Here is a 23208-nt window from a genome sequence, read left to right as displayed (position 1 = left end):
TGTAACATTTCTAGTACTTCTCAGCTGAAATATGCAGAAAAAGAAAGTAACAAGTAATAGAAAAAAGGTTTGTTCTTTTTAATGGCTTGTCTTCCCAGGCTTTTCTTTGAAAAGAGAAGCTGTCTTAAAACATTCTGCTCAGAGCGAATTAACTTGCTTTAGGGTGATGGACTTTACCTTTTTTTTCAGTGGCATTTGAGGAGAACTTTGAGCTACATTTATTTAGATAAGATTTTTCTTTTAACTAGAGGCGATCTTCATGTTCCTTTTCTTTTTCATCTTCCTTTTATACTCTGCTGTTTGAAAATGCCTACAGAGTGAAGTTAAAGGTAATGCAAACTAAAATTAATGTGCAATTTAAAACTGAGGCCAGCTGACTTATCGGCATTGCATCATTAATAGGCCAACATTTATGACTTCTTCCTTAGACCATTAAATAATAGCATATTGTCAATAAAAAAAGGTTTCCATAGGTTTATAGTTATTCATGCAGGTTGGTGTTTGTGTCATTGTTAAGAAAGTCTTAAAAAAAAACTATAATTGCCTTTGCCATCAGTAAAATCAATAGGAGGCGGTGAGAGAGGATTACCACTTTAACATGCATGAAAGAAGGTAGTGAGTGGGAAGACCACAGCAATTTATCAGCAATTAATGACTGGGATGAAAAAGACTCTCCTCTCTGGACTACAGCAGAAAACATTCAGCCTGCAGCTATCCATTCTCATTAGTGCAAGCAGACACTTCTGCACCACCACCTTTGTTTCTCACATGTGCATGACTTTAGCATGTTCTACAAGTGTTTAAAAGGATAGTTTACCCACAAATGTTCATTTATCGAACATGCAATCACCCTCGGGCCATTCAAGACGTAGATGAGTTTGATTCTTCATTAGAAAAAAAATTGGGAAACATAGCATTATATCACTCGCTCACAGACGAATCCTCTGTGGTGCATGGGTGCCGTCAGAACAACACAATAATCCTCGAGTAATCCACATGACTCCAGTCCATCAATTAACATCTTGTGAAGTAAAAAGCTCCAGGTCTGTGGACCTCCCCTGAAAACAAGTCTTATTATTAATTTATACTTTGTAAGTGTATTTTTAAGACACTTTTTGCATTGAGATGATTTGACTACAAGGCACTCATCACTATTGTTTTACTTACTAGTGTTGCCTCTAAAAAGCAATGTTTATTAAGGTTTAGTAAGTACATTTGGTGAATAGTGATGGATTAGTAGTTTTAAGATCTGCCAGATTATTTAGTATGCTTTTTTTGAAAAGGAGTTTAAAGCTGCACTGCTGCTGCATCAGCAGTTCGCTCTGTATATTTCCCACATGTACTTTAAACATGCAAGCAGTTTAAGTTGTGCAGTTTGGATTTTCCTTCACTTCAGTGGATTATCTTTAGGATGAATGCTCAACAAAATAAACGTATAAGGGAAAAGATTAACTGTCCCGTGATTCTCTATATGAGAAATAGCCTGCAGACAGATAGATAAATACCACCTCCAGTTTGACCTGGCAAAAGGTTTTGTAATTGCTCCAAAATATAACTTCACTAATATTTAGTGATTCCATTGCATTAAATAATATAGTTTCTCTAAGACGGATAGTCAGACTGATGTAATATTTGGAAGCAATGCAATCTTTGATTCCATTACAAAAAGACTTTTATTTTGAAATTATCTGCTAGTATGCATCATGATGAACAGCAACTGCTTGCGTGCTTGTATCTTACAGTCGTCAATATGCTTTTTCTATCAACGGGGGGGGGGATCATTCGCACGTACAATTGTTTGTAATTTAAGTATGTGGCAGAATAATGAAACAGCTGCCTTCAAAAATGCATTTAACTTCTGTAATTAAAAAGTGAGAGAGTCTAGCACCTTTCTTTATCTCAAGGAGAGGGATACAGTACTCAGAATGCAGTGCGTACTTCTGTTTTGTGCACCACGAGAGGCCAACTTCTTCCTGGGAAAGAGGCCAGAATATGGAAACACTGGGCAGCAGTCACCAGGTTAGGCCAGAGGAGCTTGTAGTTTGTAGATTCATTCTTAAAGGGCAAGTGGAAGGTCAGGCAGGAAAGTGAACTAAGACTTGGAGAAAAGTTAAGTATTCAAAGCACATGTTGCTTGTCTTGCCTCTAAATAGCTTTTTTTTGACAGCACTGTACAGTGTTGCTAAAATGTATTTGTACACCTAAGCTGTACTTAAAAATGTATGAATGGCAACACATTGCATTCAACAGCAAGAATGCTGTTTTAAAATAGCATATTACTGATATCATTTGTATATCAGTCTACTTATGGGTTGTCAAAATCAAATCCATATTCAGATAAAATTATCATTCATAATCATTTACCAAAAAAAAAAAAAAAAACGCTTCCCCCTTTGTCTGTTTAACAAATCAGCAGAATGAATGAAAAGTCAGTGAACTGTATTATCATTGAAAGATTTAGCCTTTTTTGGAGGAACCATTTGAATGAACGTTTCAATAACTCACTCACTGTCGGCTGATTGTTTAGTTTCTGAATGAATCTGCATTTTTTAACGAATCATTTAAATGAGCGCTTCAATAACTCATTCATAGTCAGTCAGTTGTTTAGTTCCAAGGTGAATCAGCATTTTTTCACACTCTAAGCATCACACATTTTCCAGCTTTTTCAATAGATACACAGGCAAAATGGACACCAGGCTCTAAACAACTAGGAATCGCACACACCAGACATGAGTTTGTGTTGCTCTGAACGCAAACTCATGCAAAAAACATGTAGTTTGTTTCTAGCATGACAAGTCAAAACAATGTGTGCTCTAAAATCATCTGAAAATGTCAAAACTCTTTGTTTTCTGAATAGCCTGAATAGTACTATAGTCAATCTAAAAAATTGGAATCTGTGCCCATGACACATTATGAGATTTTTCGAGTCCGCTGGCTGCCAAATTATACTGTAAAGAAACTAACGCTGAATCGTCCAGTCTATAAATTGTGGCAAAAATCTGGGAAAAAGTTGTGCAGTGTATTCAAGACTTGTTTACTCTGGTATGACAAAAGACAGTATATCAAGCATATCTACATGATATTCAAATCTATACCATATAATAAGTATAAAGCAACACAGTATCCAAGAGGACTGCTGCATTCACCAGGAACAGGATCCCTATGCAGCTGCAGTGGGAAACTGCACTGTACACACTTACATGTGTTTAGTAAGTGCAACGTTGTGTAACACAAAGTCATTTAAAGTGCACTCCAGTCGAACAGCAGGGGGGAAAATGAACTGGGATCATGGCTAGAGTCTCAACGTTTCTTATTAAGCCACAGGAAGTAATTACAGTCACACAGACCATCGGTGATTGGCCTGACAGCAGGATTCCATAAAATCTCCAGCGTCTGGAGGTGCTTACGCCATACTCCAGGGCCAGGGCACAGACGAGGGGTGCTGTCATGTGCTCTGTAACCACAGACAACATTTTCATCCATTATTGTGGCGCTACCAACATAAAGCCTGTCTTAAAAGCTATAGACAACTTAATTATGCTGCTTTCTAAGATGCCACTTTTAGCCAAATTAGTGTTTGGTCGCATATGTCCTTTATGGGAGAGGAAATCACAGAAAGCATTGCAGACGAGCAGTAAAAGCAGCATACTAACATCATCTCCGCTGAAAACAAATGCTTTTGAGTCTCCAGTGCAGAGTGCTGTTAGTGATGTGGACAGAATTGCTTTCTAAGTAGATACGTAATGTATAGAGTAGGACTCAGTAACAGACAGGACTGCTGCATATGTAGGCAGCAGACACTTTACTAGATTTTGGGTCGAAATCATTAAAATAACTATTTATTTTTTATTAAAATGAGCCCACTCCAGATTCTGTTATTATTTATATCCATGGTAAATGGATAATGGATAACGTGAATAATATTTTCGTTACTGCTCATCCAAGGTCGGTGAGATTAAATTAGCATCACTGCATTTTAGCATCACTGCATTTATTTGATCAAAAATAAAGTATTGTTATGAATAAATTATAAATTATCTATGGTCGTGAGTTCCGTCCCTACCAATAGAGTTCAGTGGGAATAATGACTACAGTTAGCTAATGCATAACAACGTTGAATAATATTTTACATATGACCTGATACAGCTCTCACGTTCAGCTCATTTATCACTGAAAAATGGCTTACTTTCATGTAAAGGACAGATCTAAAAGTTATCATGTGGCTTCGAAAGATAACACTCTTCAATATCTCATATACAGTGCCCCACGGAAGAAAGCAAGTCACACGGGTATGGAAAGACATGCAGGTGAGTAAAAATAATGGTAGAACTTTCATTTAGGGAAGAACTATTGCTTTAAAACATACAAACGACCCGATTCTTGAGTAATTTTCTGACGTTATCTCTTCAATTTTTCCCCCCTTGGGTGTGATTGTGACACTTGTGTGAGATTTTCCGACAGTCTCCTACATCAGGCGTACCATTTATATTACAGAGCCTCAAGCGCTCAAATGCTTAAAAGTGGCGGCATTTTAAAGCCAGGTCCTCTCAAACACATTTAAAGGTTGTCTTTCATTGGCAATCTGTCCTTTAAACAGAAAATCATTAACAGAACGCTGTCGAATCTGAATAGAAGCATTGACGCTTTAATTACTAGATATTGAACTCGTCTGTGATAATCACACACAATTGTGCTTCCGCACTTCAGCGACACTAAAGCACGCTTAGAAGCACCTTCTCTATAACAATCACAGACACTACTCAATAATTTCTGAAGAATGCTTGACCCAATCAATTCGAATTCGGTCTATTATGACTCGGATTCATTTTAACTTCCAAGAGGTTTCAAATTTATCAGGCCTCTCAAGTACTTTTTCGTAACCACCAATGTTTTTTTTTTTCTTGTACAGCACCGTGTCTGATAAGGTTCTAGCGGTTTTCTTCCTATCTACTGCACAGACATAGCACAGGTAATGTATTCCACCCACTTTTCTTCCTCTCTTGTTCTGTAAGAGTAAAAATACAGAGCCTTTGTCACGGGGTGGTGGATGTTTTGTCACATTTGGGTAGTTATTAGTGTGTATTTTGCTGTCACCTGTAAACGGGTTGACAAAAGAGATTTATGCCACCCTCTTCCCCCTCCCCTCTGTCATTCATTTCTCAGAGCCATTGATGATTGTGGCTTTTTATATCCCTGCAGGAAAGACACGTTTATCAGACTTCCTGAGGCTCTGTGAATTTAATTAGTAAATGAAATTAATTAAGATTACAGTATATTATTTATTTTTCTTGTTCGTTTATCAACATCTTTTTTTCTCTCATTCGTTACTGGAGCTGTTACAAGAAACGTTAAGAATAAAGTAGTATGGTATTACCATGGTATCAGACCGTATCTTTACCATGGTATTAAATTATTACCTTATTCATATTTAGGTGTTTTTTTTTTTTTTTCAAAAGGCTACGCCTTTTTCCAGTTACAGCAAAAGCACTGCATGTATTAAAGACAGCTTTAAGTATGCGAGGACTAAAAAAATAAAATAAAAAAAAAAAACATTTGGGACCGAGTCCACCAAAACATTGTCACCCTGTCAACTAGCTGATAATGAAAGCTCTAGGCACTGCAGACTTCACAGCAAAAAATCATTTACCTTAAATGTACTCATGAAAAAGCTGAATCATCTTACATTTCCCAGCAGAACTTTTTAAAAAGAAAATATAAAGTTTGCTATGAAATATTTAGCGCTTTTTTTCGGCCTTAGCAATGACCACCAGAACATTCCAAAAAATTAAGTGCAGAGACTGACAATGAAAAGAAAAAGTCTAATGATTTCTTCCATTTATCATTGTGTTCTATCTTCGTGTGTTTTTTTTATTTTGTTTTTTATACATTTTTTCTAGTGATTATATTCACATGTATGTTTTTCTAGTTATATATTCATGGAGTTGACCTGTTGGAGATTCACTGCAGTGAAAAACAACAAATATATTTTGCATTGCAACCTGCTGCAGGATAATGGTTTATCCTAACATGTCCATTACATTTAAGCCAATGTTGGTTGTTGTTTAAATACTTAAAACTTATTAGACTTTTACATTATACGAATATTATATGTATTACATTTTTTATTATTATATATATTTTATCCCGTGGCAGAAACAGCTTCCGTAGAGAACTGCTTTTTTTAAAATAAATAAATAAATAAAACATAAATATTAAAGAGAGGTAGAACGATCATTTAGAATTAGCCGTCACAACGCACTCCGGTACGCTATCTGATATGAACCTAACGACTTGCATAATAACGACATTTAATGAGGCATATAAAAACGTTATAAATCTACACATTCGACTCCTAGAGGTTTCAAAGACAAGCAAATTGCTGTGATTTTCAGCCCGTGAACAGATCATATCTTTCCTCCTCGGAAGCCCAGAGTCTCAGCAGTATCTTACGACCGTTAACACTTTTAATTTACGCCATTATCGGCCCAGCCTGTGAGCTTAGATTACCTACAAAGGCACAAAGTAACATTCGTTTGAATTTGGCCTTTAGTGCTGGCCTGCCCCAGAGCTATTCCTTGCATGCTGAGCGTGTGGAAAAAGCCTCGCGGGTCTTGACACTAAGTGTGGGGGAGTGGATTTGGGTGTAGCTTACCTCTAACCCAGAGTTAATGAGGACCCTCTGGGCTTTTCCCTTCATTGGTGTGAAGGGAAGTTTCTTTGAAAAACACTGAGGAACAGCTCCGTGCTACCCAGAGGGAGGAAGTGCTGGAGTGTAAAGTAGGTTTTGTATTCTTGCATGGTTCACGAGGTCGTTACTGTGCAAAGCATGTTGATGCGGTCGGTGAGAACATAAACAGATGCTTGTTAATATTAGAATAATAGAAAATATATGACTGTAATGCGAAATAAAAGGGCGGAAGGGCTGTGGAATTTTTTCTTGAACCGGATACAATTAAAACGCCCCAAGAAAGCACGTTTTACATTTTGCTTGAAAGTGAAATATGCATGTGTGCGAACGTAAAGCAAATATTGACGCCCCATGCCTTCCCAGTGTTTCATTTGTCGCAGATGTAGAGGCAGTGGATTAGTTCAGGCAATTACTCCTGGTAGGCTGCGCCCCAGCTTTGCTCATTAATTTAGCCTAATTACCTAAACATATTTAATGGAGGGATGGGTAAGTGATAGATGGAGTTAGTGACTTCAGATCAAACGGGTCTCATTAATTGGCCCTTCCTTAGCCTCCTGTTGCATCGAGGGGTCTGCCAAGTCAAAAGCAGACATGTTTCTGAAAGACTTACTTACACAAAAGAACAGCACGTTGCTTATGATGCGCCGCCTACATGAGATACAAAAATGTGGTGGAGGAGAGCAAAGAAAAGTAAAGGCAACGGAAATGATTTGTGTACATTGTGTAAAATAATTAGATTTTCTGTCTTCCCGAGTGAGCACAGGAATGAGTGGTTTTATTTCTACCTTTACCTAAATAATTCATTTTATGTACAATTCTTCAGAAAGGCCCACAAGACTTGATTTGGAAGACTGTTTGACTTGATTTGGACGCTTTTTTTTATCCCAGCAAAGCAGAGTTTCCAAACAACACCTATAATATTCCTGAGTAGCACATAATATTTATTGATTTTTTTTTTCTTTTGGCATTGACAGATTTTATTGGTTTCTACTGGAAAACAAACCAAAATAATACACTTTGTAAATTTAAATAATATAACAATATTGTCATAACTAATATCTTATTGCATATGGTATTTATTCAAACTATTTATAGGCTAAATATTTTATTATATTTTAAACCATAATTTATTCCATGGCAAAGCTCAAATTTCAGCATAATTTCTTGTCATATGATCCTTCAGCAATCATTGTAATATGCTATCTATCTATCTATCTATCTATCTATCTATCTATCTATCTATCTATCTATCTATCTATCTATCTATCTATCTATCTATCCATCCATCCATCCATCCATCCATCTCTATCTAAATACATCTGCAGTTCGTATTTATTTATTAGTTAAGCCATATGCCACTTACTAATAGAGTTTTATTGTTGTTATTGTTTCAAATGACAGAGTTTGATGTGCATCTATTTTGCAGGAACAAGTAAGTCATCTGTGATTATGTAAATCCATGCAATATCCAATATAATGTCATATGTTTGATTTAAACATCATCTTCATTTTTCATCATGCAAATCAAGCGAAGCTTTACAAAAACGTCCTCACAGCAAGACAAGGAACAGTGTTGCGTGGGGAAGTGCAATATTGTGACTATAATCAGTGTTTATGGAAATGTGCTGACACGTGTGATTAATGCAGGGTATGGATAGTGAATGCTGCGGACTAGGCATGTTTTATCCAGCATATATCTGAAACGAACACTAAGCACTTCACCTGCCCTCTGAGACCGCAGTGAGTGGCACTTTTACACGAACACACACACACACACACACACACACACATACACAGCAAATCTGAATATGGGTTGTGGTTATGATATTGAAGCAGTTTAATGGTGCTGTCAAAACTGATAAAACAGTTCAGGGCAACTTCAGACCCCCCGCTGTTCAGGCTGTGTTTGATGACTGCATTTTTTCACTCTGGCCGTCACTCAACTTTGCATTCAAGCATCTGTTGTTGTTGTTTTTTTCTATAACAGTGCTGCACTCATCTTAAAGGAACAATTCACAATAAAAAGTAAACTTGCTGGAAGAGATAAGCAAATAAATAAATAAATAACAAGAGATCTAAACAAACCACTGATAAAAGCATCACAGTAATCCACAAGTAATCCAGATGACTCCACTGCCTGGTCTCATGGCATAAACGTACCTTGGTGCACTTTTTAGAGAGCCACGAAATACGTACCAACAAGTACATATCACTGCCGTTTCCAAAAGAAACGAACTGGCGGTAAAACTCCCTTTAAAACTAACTTCAGACACCTTTTATTTTATTAACAGAATTTCAATTAATAAAGTGTATTTTTTGAAGAATTACTTAAAGGATATCATGTTTTGACTTCAAAACAATATTAATATGTTTGGATCTATTGTTAGCAAGTGATGTAATGCTAAACATTTCTCCAAATGTGTTCTGTTGAAAAAAACAAAACAAAATTTGGGTGAATTATTGCATATAATAATTATATGCAATAATTGGGCGAGTAATTGCATCTAACAGATAACATTGCATAGTAGATTTTAATCACAGTCCCAGTAGCTTCCTAAAACAGAAAAAATAAGTACAAAAAAAACATTACATCTCATCTGTGTACTGTATTTTTTGACTTGTTTTTCTGTTATTTTGGGAGCTACTGGAACATCATGCTTGAGTCTGTAAACAAGATGCTGAAGATAGAGAAACTACTGTAGCAGTATTAAAATGAATACTAAATAAAAGGCTCTAAACCGGTAGCACAGTCTGGGCTGTCTTTTCCTACCAGCTCTTCTATACCGGTACATCTTGTCTTTCATAAAGACTGATGTCAGAGATCTTGGGTCATTGAAAAGGGTTATTAAACACTGCTTTAAGGGAAGATCTTTGTTTAGCAAACTGAAAAGGTGACATAACTTAGTTTATTAATAGTTTATTCAATTGTACTGAATATATATATATATACCAAAGACTACACTAATCACTCAAAACACATTTTATATCCATTTAAGTTGAGTAGTTTAAAGTTTTAATCAACTTTTTCCACACAGTTCAAGACTGAAAAAAGTAACAAATGCTGGGATTTAAACTTGGATTTAAACCTCTGTACATAATAAGCATTCTGTATATATTTCAGAAATCTATGTACACACACACACACACACACACATATATATATATATATATATATATATATACACATATACATATATAAACTTTTTCAAATAACCTTGTCTGTCACCCTAGAAGTGAGAGGCTTTGTTTTAGAAGTTGCTAATTCTTATTGCAGAGGTGTATTATTGACTAGTGCCGTGCTGTCACCTGCGTCTCTGATACTGACAAGCAGTGGGCGGCAGCTCTTACGAATCTGACTTCACTGAGATGTATTACCGTCCCAGCCAGTCTCTCCCTTTCTGTGCTCCTGCTCTGCTCCAGCTTACAGGCTTTACAAGCCCTTCCTGTGCCTCGGCTCGATAATTTGCACGTCTGCCCCGTTCAGCTCAGTGCTGACACACACACTCAGCACAGCTCCTTGTGCCGTTAAAGCTTAAACGCTCTGGCATGGTGCCCACACCAAAATGCCATTAATGCCCGTATCCAGCTCACATAATGGACAGCTGTAGACACAAAATGGCCAAAGTAAGTCACAGGTGAAACCGAGTGGGAAAAGGTCCAACGGTAGTTATAGTGCACGTTTTTAAAAACCCTACAAAATCGAGCTTGATGTGTGCAGTTTTTGCTCACAAAAGCTACGTTCATCGAATATGATAAAAATGCCATTAAAGATTATCGTACAATCCTTGAGTAGTTCCTTGTCAAAGGTACACTTCTGTATCTATTAGGTTCGAATACCTACACTTTGAGTACTAATATGTAGCTTTTGGTACTAAAATGTTTCTTTAAGTACAAAGATGTACCTTTTGAAAAGGTACCGTCCCAGTGTCAGCTTTTGTACATTTATTTCTGATAGTGTAAAATACTATTATAATTACTATTAGTATAATGTATATATTACTGAAATGGAATTACTCCAATCATCCAGTCTTAATACTTTCAGGATATTTTGTTTAATAGAAAGTTCAAAAGAACAAGCTTAATTTGAAATAGAAATACTTCATAACAGTGTCTTGACTGTCACTTTTAATCAATTTAATGTATCTCTTTTGAATTGAAATATTTTCTTAATAAAATTAAATAATTGATTAATTTAAGCAAACTGAATGGACTTATTTCAGTGAGCAATCTTTTTTTGATGATTCTTTTTGGGAGTCTTAAACGTGTTAAATAGAGTTTCACAGTCATTTTCCAAAGATGCCAGATAATGTTTAGGAGCACAAGCGCAGATGGCTTTAAAGCAAACACACACTGGCTAAAAGACCTGTATTTCACAGAGTTTTAAACCTTAAAGCACCATACTGAATCTGTTTTCAGGACGGGTACAAGTAGCCTCAGCCTGGCCTCTGAAATGATTATTTTATTTTTTTTTAAGGTGTAGTTCCATCCCCCAAAAAAGACACGGTCACACTGCGCTATCAGACACAAAAGAGAGCGTCGCTGATGTGGTATGTCGCGGATCAGAGGTATGGGGCTACAAAGGAGACAAAGATAAAGTAAATAAGAGAAAATGTGTTTAGTAAGCGGGACATGATAGGGCTTATCTCCTTGTTTCTGCGCTAGATGGCTGACTCTAGTTACACGCTGATGCACCGTACATTCTTCTAGCTCACAGAGCTAAGAGAACTCATGACACACACTCCTCCCATGAGGGTTAAACGCAAATCAATTATTCACAACTGAGACCGGAACGCCCTCAGTAAGAGGACTATTGTTTTGCAGATGTCATCAGACATTTATGTGGCATTACAGGTGGAAGACCAAGATCTTTTCCTTCCTTCCTCTGGTTGCTACGGACAAAAATGGGTGATACCGTGATACATGTCATCCTTGTCAGCCGATATCAGCAGTGTAGGTCACGAGATGAAGCTCTGCGGGATTTTACAGGAAACACTCCGGCCATTTTGACCTGAAGAGGATTTTTATTTTCCAGTAAATGATAAAGTTGATGTTATCGCGTTGGACTAAAACATATACCCACACGAAGTTAGCTAATCATTTTTTGCGTCGAACATGAAGAGAGCAGCAGCTTTCGTTCTGATAGCTTTAAAACTTTGCAGAATGATGGGATCAGGATCGGTAAGAGATGTTTGCATCCCGTCTAGATAGTGTGCTTGGGAAACACGTCCCTTAATGGTCGGGAATTAGGTCAGTAGGCAGAAAGGAGAACGCATTCGACCACACGTGCCTTTTTCACCATTTGGCTGAATGTCAACTGCCTCTAGGAGAAGCTCAGAACCTTTCAGACATCTAAATATAGCGTTGTCTACTTGTGATTGGATTGGTAAAAAACACATAAACAGGGCCTTGGAGGTCTTGAGGCCTACCAATAAGTTGCAAAATGAAATAAAAACCTGAACTAGCTAAACAAGTTAGACAGAATTCAACATTTGGTGATAATGTAGAATAATGAGAGATTTTAAACAGCTTGGTCATTTGTGGTCCTTGCTAGTCCCATTAACACCAAACTGCAGTAGTGAGGGATTTTCAGCACAGAAGGGTTAAAAGCATGTTGCATTGAAGGGATAGTTCACCCACATATGTCTGTCATTATTTAATCACCCTCTCCACACTATTTTATGTGATTTGTAATGTAATCGAAATGGGCTTCAGCACTTTCGGTCTGCCAGTATTTTAGATAGTGGGCTGGCCTGATAGAGAACTGCTGATTTTTGCATATGTGTGTCAGTGTAGCTCGTGTGACTGTGTGCGCGCGTGTGTTGCCACATTATATCTTGACTGTGTGTATCTGTCTGACTCAGCTCGATGGTTTCAGAGGGCAGATGAAGTGCTAATTAGTTCAGATATATACTGGATAAAACATGCCTAGTCCGCACCATTCACTACCCAGAATACCACTGCATTAATCACGTGCGTCAGCACATATTCATAAACACTCATTAAAGCCACAACATTGCACTTCCTCACACAACACTGCTCCCTGTCAGCGCTAGACACAGTCTTCCAGGTTGTTTTTTGAGAAGAAAGTGCAGTCATCCAAGAAAAAATATACTCTGGATCGTCTGATGAATTCAGCAAAGGAAGCCAAGTAATAAAAGTCCTGATAATCAGTTCTTAACACATTTTTAATTAGCATAATCATTATACAAAGAAATCTGATTTAATTAAAATATGTATTATTATAAATACTGTATATATGCTATTGAGTAATATCACATTTACCTGAACCCCATTTTTTTTACGTAATACATTTAACATAATAATAATTTACTATTATTATTTATTTTCTTACAAAACATTTATTAAAATATTTTTAATATTTGTTAATGTGCATTATCACATATACCTGAACCCTAAATTTATTTATATAATAAATATATCATAATAATACTAATAATGTGTTATTATTATATCTGACTAAAATATTTTTATATTAGTTTTTACTTATCCCCATCATCATAATGTAATTATGTTGTGATTTTTTTTTTGCTATGGTTCAGTTAACAATTATTTCACAGATAAAATATATAAATAAATGATATAAAAATATGAATAAAAATACCTCTATTATGAAGATAATGTGCTTTCAGGAGCATGCTGAAGGTTGTTATGTGGCTTCGCCAGTGGAGCAAATTACCTGAAAAATTGAACCACAGGCTTTTCAGGAGATTGTAAAAAAAAAAAAAAGTCTATTTGGAGGACATAAATTGACTAGCAACGTTCTAAACACTCAAAGAGAGTCAGACCATCAAATTATTCCAGGAGGAACAAAACCTGGATTTGAAAAGAAATGCTTAACACTTTCCAAGCAATTACACTTGAACGTAGACCCAATTTCTCTTCATCTCAGCCAATCAGCACTATAATCTTCACCTGTGATTCAACATCACAACAACAAAGATATCTGTATCTGCTTCGATCAGACAAAGTAGTGCAAATCTAATAAATATTAGTTAACATAGAAATCCATATCCAAGTAAACAACCTGTGTAAATTTACACAGTCGTTTGAAAATGAATTGCTCTTGCGTCATTCTGGCAGGTCTGCGAGTAGATGAAATAGATGTGGAAATTACAGAGTTTGCGAAGTCTATAAGCTAGCAAAGAACCAAGGCAGAGACGTGCAGAGCTTGGCTTAGATGGTTAGACATCTAAGTCTTAAAGCCCTTTGCCAACATTCGCCAGTATCAGAGTCGAAGGTGACTGGAAAGCCTTTAACCATTCGCTTCTTCACTAAGAGTTAGCAACTGGCAGCACTGGAACGGTTTCAGATTGTCGAAACGTCTCTAAACGTATTCTCTGTGCTTTAAGATCAGACGTGGCGAATGCAGACATGTTGGATAGAAATTGAGCGAAACACAAAGTGAAAAATGCAGCTGTCACACACTGAACCGAACACAGCCTGAACAGCAGGGGGGTCTGGATTGCTTTGTCTCTTGTTTTATCACTTTTGACAATGCCATTAAACTCAAGCACAGGCAAAAACTCAACTCCTATCCAGATTGGAAGTTTTACATCACACGCCTCACGTTTCCACTCTCCAAGACATATTTAGATTTGACTGATAAAATAAATAAAAGTCTAGATAAAAGAGCGTTATCTCTTCCTCAGTACTGCTGTCTGGGGTATCAACAGGCTGCTTTATAGGGGCATCACGTACAGTTGGAGAACAGAGTGTATGAATACACTTTGTATGCTGTAGAAACTAATTAGCCTCTCATTTATGAAAAGGCCTCGAATTCTGCTGGAAATCAAAAAAGTGCTTTGTTGATATTCGAGAAGTGTGTGAGCCCCAGTCTGGGTGTTTCGCTGGCGGATGTATTTCATTTTGGGGATAAAATAGTAAAATGAAATGACAAAGGGATATATAACCATAACGTACAGCACAAGCTATCCATTTTTAGACTTAATTACTGAAAGGTATAGACCCTTCTCGGACCGAGTTCTGTATAATGAGGTTGGATCCCAAATGGATCCTCAAAGCTATGTCAAATCTGGTGTCTGTACAAAGATAGGGAAAAAATGGGCAGTGAAGAAATTGCTCACAAATGAAAATGTCTCTTGAGATGAAGTTTGGACAAAATGACCTGATAACATCTTAACATTCTGTGATAAAGCTTATTGAGCTGGCGGATATAAAGGAAAGTGGGATGCAATCTGTTCTTTGTTTAACTAGATGGAACTGTCTCAGAGGCATATATTACTCTATATCAGTACAATATAAAAAGCTGAGACCAGCAGTCATAAAACATAATTCAGAACTGGTGGTAGATGTTGGCAAAGCTACAATCCATCCTGAAGAATGCTGCACATCATCCTATCAGGCAATTCCAACGATTTGATTTAAAACGGGAATATTGATGACGATGAATTTATTCATAATGGGGGTTATTATTCTATATTTAACTCTAAGCTTAAAATACTTTCTTTTATTCCAGCTTACAGAGAAAATAAAGTGTTTCCGTAATGTTACACTGTGGTATTTTCAAAACATTCCTCTGTATGTTTGAGCATCCTGACCTGCCTGACAACAGGAACAGCTCAACCAATAGCGTGAGTTATTTGTTTGACTGACCAATGGAATAACGGGGAAATGTTTAGAAAGCCTGTAAATTTTAATTTTGAATGGTTTCTTGCATATCACTATACTATGTATAGTGCATGATTTGTATACGAATACATTTTGACATTTACATCACATAAGCGGCTTCATATGTATGGCTTTTCTGATATAGTAAGCTTGCTCAGTAGTGCACCCGGTACGCGGTTGCTTCAGCAATCGTGCCACTATTTCTTGTGTGCTTTTGTTAACACCATTAGTTGCTATTGGTTTTAGTCCCACTCACCAGACATTTCATTTCCAAATTGCAGCGATACGTAGCAAAACCATTGCCAGATCTGTTTTGGATAAAAAACGAATGTGCTTCCAGAGCCACTTACTGGATTTTAAATAGCAAAACGTACCATGGTGGATGTCCTCAAAACACCGAAAAACAAATATGGAAAACGGTAAAAATTGAAGTGGCTTTATTGATCAGGAAACAAGCACAGCATTAGCATATCTGGACCTCACAGCAGTCTACAAAGGGAGGTGACCCTTACATCAAAGCAGTGATGAGATGACGTAGAGCTCTGCTAATTCCAGAGGTGATCAAATCACGATGGTTTATCAAAGTCATGTGACACAGCAAAAGCATCATTGGATGTTTCTGTGAAGTGCTACTCTTTTTCATAGTTCATTTCTTTGCATCTGAAGCTTACATTTATCATTCAAATGGTCTCTCCCTGATGCCCTCCCCGCCCAACCATAGCTAAAAATCTCATACACAAATGTACTGTACATGTAGACTGCACACACACACACACACACACACACACACGCAACAATCACACTTCTGTCACAACATTATCCAAATCCCAGTAGGCCTTTTTGATATAGAGTATTAGCGCCGTTTTTGGGGAGCATATGGTGGATGCTTTCTGCTCAGGTACATTGAGATTCAAATTCATTTTTTTTTGGTTAAAAGGTTGTAAGACTAAATGTAAACCGACACCTTTCAGAGAATTCACACTTTTTTTTTTTTTGTTACCGCTACTTCTTTTCTCACTGAATAGGACGGCACATTTTTGAAAATCACTTCAAAGCAAGAATCGCAACGTCAGTGTCTGGTGACGGAATCATTTTTCTTACCATTTGAATTTGCTCTTGTTCTCCCTCGTGACAAACCTGTCTTTTGACTTAATAGCTCCCTTAAAATATATATTTTTTTCTCCCTCAAAAAGGCAGCATACTTCAAAAATATACCGTTTATATATCTATATATTCCAGATGTTTGAACAAAAGTACAATTCTAGGAACATTCACACCAAATAAGAAGAGCATCTGGCAAAATAGAGCTGATCATTACATCACCGGGTCCTTAATCTCATAAATTTTTTAGTACTACAAAGTATTGAATCATCTTTTAATGAAAAAAGTTTGCCTGTTGATGTTTTAATGTTTTCACAGACAGATCCCCACTGTTACGACATAACTTTAATGTGTTTCCATTTCCCATTAGTGCCATATTTACACAAAGAATGTTCATATTTATCATTTGCTTTGCAATGGTATGTATGTAACAAGCCTAGGACACAATATATAAATCTTTTTAGTTTTGAACTTTACATTTATATATATATATATAGCGATGTCTGTTTTGTTCATAACTTCAGTTTTTGGAATGTTGATAACAGAGTCATATGTATCTAGTGCATTTACTGAACCTGTGAATTGGGGTGAGTACATTTTTAGAAACATTCCGAACATCAAAACTCAGCATCGACCTTCTCCACACGGCGGCTTGAAAATAACGAGGAGGAAAAACAAAGAGTAAGGCCACATCATAAATTGCACACGATGATTCACATGACAATGAACGTCCCGAAACGCTAGCTGGTCGTCCTCGGCAGGGATTTTTCTTGTGTACAACTCCATTAAACCGGAGACCGATTATGGTGTGACTAATAATGTATAGTGGTATGAGCACCTCCAGGTCTTCCTCAGTCATGCAGTTCTTGTCACTCCCACTGCTTTCTCTAGAGTCTCATCATCGTTCAATTAAAGACAACATATAATAATTAACAGCTGTACTTTTGGAAAGAAAAACATTCATATTCACAGACAAAATTATACATGTGTGGGCAGCCCATTGACATTGTGATCCCACACGAAAGCCGTTTGTAAAGATCTGCTTCTCCTGTTGATCCACTGGTAGATTTTCATCAACTTCATCTTAGCGTTCTTTTCTTTTTTCCAATCTGTCAAACTAAGTACAGAATGTGACTAAGAGAGCTGTCGCCCGTGACATCCACCTTGCGCCGTGTCGACAGAGTACAGATTTAAACTTCAAACACTTCACGTTTAAAAGAACCACGGGAAAGTAATTACTCCTGTTCGACTGGTGGACAAAAGAAGGAAAAAAGACAGAACTGAAAAGGAATAATCACAATGAGAAAGCTAAAGCAGCTGTCAAAGAAGAGCGCGGCAAATCCAATAAATGGGCAGTGGGCCTCTCAGAGATGGTGTAATCCAGTTCCAGACAACGGCTAATTCAGGCCTGATGGGTGCTGTGAGACACCCTTTTTATGGGTGGTGTGGGCGGCAGGAAGTAGTACAGTAGACTGGAAAGCTCCGTGCCTGGGTCTTTAGTTGCAGGTCCACCAATCAGGCACCAGACTTTGGACTCAAGCGGCTAAGTAAGCAATATCTGTTTCTCGGCCGTTCGCTCATTCGGTATGCGATGTTCTGTTTCGGCCATGGCGTGGATGCAACAGTCTTTTCGATATGTGTCACTGTGTTCTTTCTGTTTGGTGTTTGTCTGAACGAAAGAAAGAAAGCTGCAGTAGAAGAGAGAGGCGTGAGTTCGGTTTGAAGATGATCATGAGGGGGTTTCCATCAGCCTTGTCCTCGTTGTGCTGGCGCGTGAAGCTCAGGTAGGTCTACATAGCGAGGTTTCCAAGAGCAAACAACAGACCGAGCGTCAAAACATCAGATAGGGCTGGACTTGAATTTCTGGGGTCCTCTACTCTTGTGTTAGGTGGACTGCCAGGAACCTGTCAGGAAAAAAAAAAATAATATGATATGGAATGTCAGACATTGCGCAAACCGGTGAATATCGTGAAAATAAGTCCAGGTCATGCTTTACAAAAACACAGGGATAAAACTTATTTCATAACGTAATTTTAATGTAATACATTATTGTATTGCATTAAATGATTACAAAAGCTTTTATATATTTTTTTGAATATTTGTAATAAATGTTTACGTTTGTATTTTTCTGACATTATTTTCATGATAGCACATATAGTCATACATAGTTGACAAATGCTATCATACTGCCTTGCTTTAAAGTAATATAGATTATTATTATCATTATTGTTGCATCATCCAGGTGGATGCAGGAGTGTGTGTTGGTGTGTAGCAATACACAATAAAATGATATATAAATGCTTCATTCGTTATTATTATTGGTCATAATGCAAATTTATAAATTTTTTATTTTGTAACTGACATTATTTATTTATGATATACTTATTCACTGTCATTATTCATTTATGATATATTTATTTTATATATAGTCAAATAATGTTTCATTTTGTATTTCACATAATTATTTTTTTAATCAGTCATCGTGAAAATAATATCGGAATGCAAGATAAAAATATCCATAATTTATATATTATATTTAGATTTTTTCGGTTTTGCTGTAAAATACAACCTGGAGATATTCGGCACAGGTTGGGGGGGCTCCACAAACACTCTCAAGCTTTTGCAGTACATGTTGAGCAAGTGACCACACCATGTTATGTGTGTGATTACAACACATTTACTAAAAAAAAGCCGTGCAATGGTGCTTTGTCTCTGGACGCAATATTCATCAAGCTTCCCCCCCCCATGCACAATTATAGATAATGCTTGAACTCACTGGCTTGGAAAGTTTCATCTCTGCACTTCTTACCTCACTTTCACAGATGTAGTCTTTTGATGGATAGCAATCAAGTTCCTGCAAGGAAATAAGGTTATCCTTCAGATATGGAATTAAGTATAATACGATGGTGTCTTGTTTGAGAGATCTATTCTGTAATGCATGGCTATCTTATCTATCATCTCACAATGAGTCTTATGTGAAGCGCTCTCGGGCTCACTGATATGTCTCTTTCTTTTATAGATTTTTGGGGGGTCAGAACCTCTGGAATATAGCAGCCCAGTTCAATAATGTAACCAGTCTGAGAGAAGAGTTTCTAGACAGAAAATTGTTCCAAAATATAATTCCAAAATGTCTGAATTAGCCTCAAAAATGTGCATATTAACACATGCAAATGCATTGTAATCCTCTAAAATTGTGTGAGAGTGTTAGTTTCTGCTTTGACGGGGCTCTTCAACAGATCTATAAAGGGTAATAAAGGGACTGATGAGGCTCTTGCAGCAGCATGATTTATCTGAACTAGGAATATCAATCAAATAATGTCATTATGTCACTCAGTTGTTAAGCTTTTTAAGTATTTTGTGCAAAATCAGAGGGAGCTTTGTTGAAGCTGGCTGGTATTTTTTTTCATTTGAGAACCACATATTTACTGACTTTTTTTTTGTTAATAAGCTTGTTTTAGATTAACTTAATTTAACTGAGCTAATTTAATTGAGCACATATTTATTATTTTCATTATAACTTTTCTTTTATCTGTTTTACTTTTTTTCAGATTTTTTTTCTTAAGCTGTCAAAAATAGCTGTCATCAAAATATTGTATTTCTATATATATATATATATATATATATATATATATATATATATATATATATATATATATATAAATAATCTCTGTACAGAACACAGAAAATTAATACACATTGTTCGTTTGCATATAAAATTGCATTGTAACAAAATTTTAATAATTTTACTAACAACATTTTTTACTAATTTTACCATTTATATGTCCTGCAATTGTGGTAAATTTGTAGTAAATAAACTGCCAATAGTATAGAGACAGGCATCCATACTGCTTGTACATCCAACTTGTTTTATTTTCAGCCACCGCTTTTGGCCATCTTCTTTTAATTGGCTGAATTCTCATAAGACCCCATTCTTCTGAAGGTCTTTACAAGGAGGTGCAAATCATTCCATTCATATTGACTCATAACCATACATTTATTCCCGCATCGCACGCTGTAAAATTCTGTTCCCCCCAAACAAGGTCATCAACGCTTGTTTGTCAAGACGTGGCTGCGGTATTGTTTATGACAAAGAAGGGTGGGATTGAACTAGTGCACTCGCAGGGACGCAGACTCGCCCCAAATCCAATAAATCTGTTTTCAATTATGTTAGAATAAAGACTGAGACCTTTCAGCCGGGCCTGGAGTACATCCGCGTGGCCAGGTTGGCATTTGCAATAAGACCGCTGAGGCTTAGAAGAGATGTAATCATCTCCAGACACCTTCAAGATAGGACAGAAGTATAGCGTGTGGACAATGCCAACGCCTGGTTTCGGTGCTGAATTGTTTCTAAAGATATCAAGAACACCTCTCAGCATTTTATAATTAAAATCGCATTCTTGCGACAGCTTCCTGCATCTGTTTGCATCTCACAAAGCTGTGGGTTTAATCAGGTGCTCTAGTCCAGAAAACCCAAAGGCCACAAGACACATACAATGGCCGAGAGGCAGAGACTGTATCCCATTGGGATTTAGTGCCTCAATTTGTGTGCTGCTCCCTTAGTCAGCCTTCTCTCCACACAATGCTATTTACCCGAGACTCAATCGATCTTAATCTCTCCTCCTCTGATTAAAAGGTAAAGCATGAAGGACTATTAGAATGAGTGATTTCGCGATGTTTTGAAGTTAGTGCATTATATGAGCTGTTAAAGTGTGTGTGGGGATTTCACTGCAAACCCCTGTGTGTTGTTTATGAACAAACTAGTTCAAGAAAGCACAAAATGTTGCCTGATCATTGTAATTAAGTCATTTCTAAAAATTATTTTCAATACAGACACGGCTGCTTCTGTGTAAATTAGCCACATTGTGCTGTATTTTTAAAAATTCTGTGCTGTTTATACATTTCATTTGTGTATTCAGCAAATGATGAGCTTAGATAGAGTTAGATCCACATGTATTTACAGATGTTTTGTGGTAGAGCGCACATTTTCATTTTAAAGAGCCGATTCGAGATCTGACAAAATCATTTTAAACACTCAGCGAACATTTTGAATGTTTCAAAGCATGTAGCCTATTAAAATGTATAAAAAAATACATGTAGAAATATTTCTATTGCTTTAGATTTTGCTGTATTTTGCTGTACGCTCTAATCTGTTGCTAAACATTGATTGATTGAAATCGTTGTATTTTAGTTTATTTGCTATATAAAATAAATACATTTAAAAGTGTTTGAATTTATTTCAACATTCATATTTGGCAAAAACTGGAAAACAGGATAACATTGAATTATTTTCTTTTATTTATTTATCTATTTATTTTTGTTTTAGTTCTAATGTAATATATATATTTAAATTTATTACATATAAAACCGATAACAGCTTAAAAAAATGTTATTATTTTATTTTATTATTACTTAAAACTTTGTTCTAATTTAAAATGAAAAAAAAAACTTCTAATTTTGAAGGTATGTTTTATTTTATTGTATAGCCCACGGTTTGAAGGGTGAACCGACTTACTGTGCTAATTATGTTCAGCACAGATGTGTTTTTGCACCATTGCCTGATATGCATAATTCCGTTTGTGTCGGGTGCTAAAACTACCCGTGCAAATAAACAACACCATCAGTAGGTGCGATTCAATTTTGGTAAATTTACCTCATTACGTATATATATATATACACCCGTTCATGCCCATAACTATGCACTATTCACCTAATAGTAAATTCAACTGAAGGCGAAACTACCACAGCGAATGACATCTTATTAATTTTCAAGTGTTTGTGTATTTTGTACGTCACTTTATTTTGTTTTATGAGTCATTTCACCTGATCTATGTATGTAGTGATTGTGTTGAATTAGCGTTAGCTCATGCAGTGAACTTTCAGCGTCTCCTGTGTAAACATGCATAATTAGATGCAGGCTTAGGCAAAAGCCATAACTGCCAGAACTGCAGCTGGCATAGAGAGAGAGAGAGAGAGAAAGAGAGATATAGACTGAGCGAGAGACGGAAGAAGGGACCGAAATTGTGTGTTGACAGGCGGGGGATGTTGGTGAGGGGGGGTGAGAGAAACAGAGGACAGTGACTAAAAGCCAATTAATTAGCGAGAGCGCTGATGTGTGTCAGCTGCCTGTTGACATCAGCCCAGATCTCTGTTCACAGCTCTGCTAATGCCCTCCTCTCTCCCCTCCGCTTCTCGACATCTCCCTCCATTTCTCTTCGGCTCGTTCACATCTCAGCTCTTTGCTTTAGAACTCACACACTTGTCCTGACTGTTTACACAGGAACGCAGAGAAAGACACTGATGTGTAGCCTTGCACCGCTACATACAACCCTGCTCAAACAAACCAACTCGCAAACACTCAAAACCTGAACTCCTGGTACGCAGTGCCTTCGCGAGGGCAAGCCGTGCTTCGCATCAACCTTATTATTAACGCGAGACTGGGCATGGCCATTTCTAATCATCATAATGTATGATATGGCAAAACGAGATGCCATTTTGAATTCAGTTGAATAGTTACTTGGATTTATTATTCACAGTGGAATTTTGAAACGTCGTAATAATAAATGCCCTCAAAAGGTAATTTCCAAGTCAGCATTATTTTGTAATTCTTTCTTGTCAGTTTGACAGCATTAAGTGTTTGCCATAATATCTCTGATGAATCGAAAATTGTCTTATTAAAAGAAAACTGCAGAAGTCCATTTACGTATCAATAAAGGGTGTGCAACATTTGAAAAATCTAATTTATGTCAATCACTTCAAACTCTTTGTTTCAA

At 36.7% G+C, this 23208-nt stretch overlaps 1 protein-coding gene across 3 annotated transcripts in view; it reads right to left on the bottom strand.

The window, feature by feature from the left end:
• Window positions 1-15757: 15757 nt before the first annotated feature.
• Window positions 15758-23208, bottom strand: part of gfra2a (GDNF family receptor alpha 2a) — a 59363-nt gene continuing 51912 nt past the window's right edge. Inside the window, exons 8-9 of one of the 3 annotated variants that reach the window (XM_043247277.1) lie at window positions 19215-19292; window positions 15758-18342 (exon numbers count right to left, since the gene is read on the bottom strand). In XM_043247277.1, coding sequence (XP_043103212.1) covers window positions 18229-18342; window positions 19215-19292 — 192 coding nt within the window. In that variant the 3' untranslated portion in view covers window positions 15758-18228. The remainder of the gene's footprint in view (window positions 18343-19214; window positions 19293-23208) is intronic. The other 2 variants (XM_043247278.1, XM_043247279.1) reach the window with 2 other exon arrangements.

Source organism: Puntigrus tetrazona, chromosome 8 (assembly GCF_018831695.1).
Source record: "Puntigrus tetrazona isolate hp1 chromosome 8, ASM1883169v1, whole genome shotgun sequence".
In the NCBI taxonomy this organism is placed as follows: Eukaryota; Metazoa; Chordata; class Actinopteri; order Cypriniformes; family Cyprinidae; genus Puntigrus; species Puntigrus tetrazona.
The sequence above is the reverse complement of the archived record's forward strand: the minus strand, read 5'-3'. Positions and strand labels throughout refer to the sequence as shown.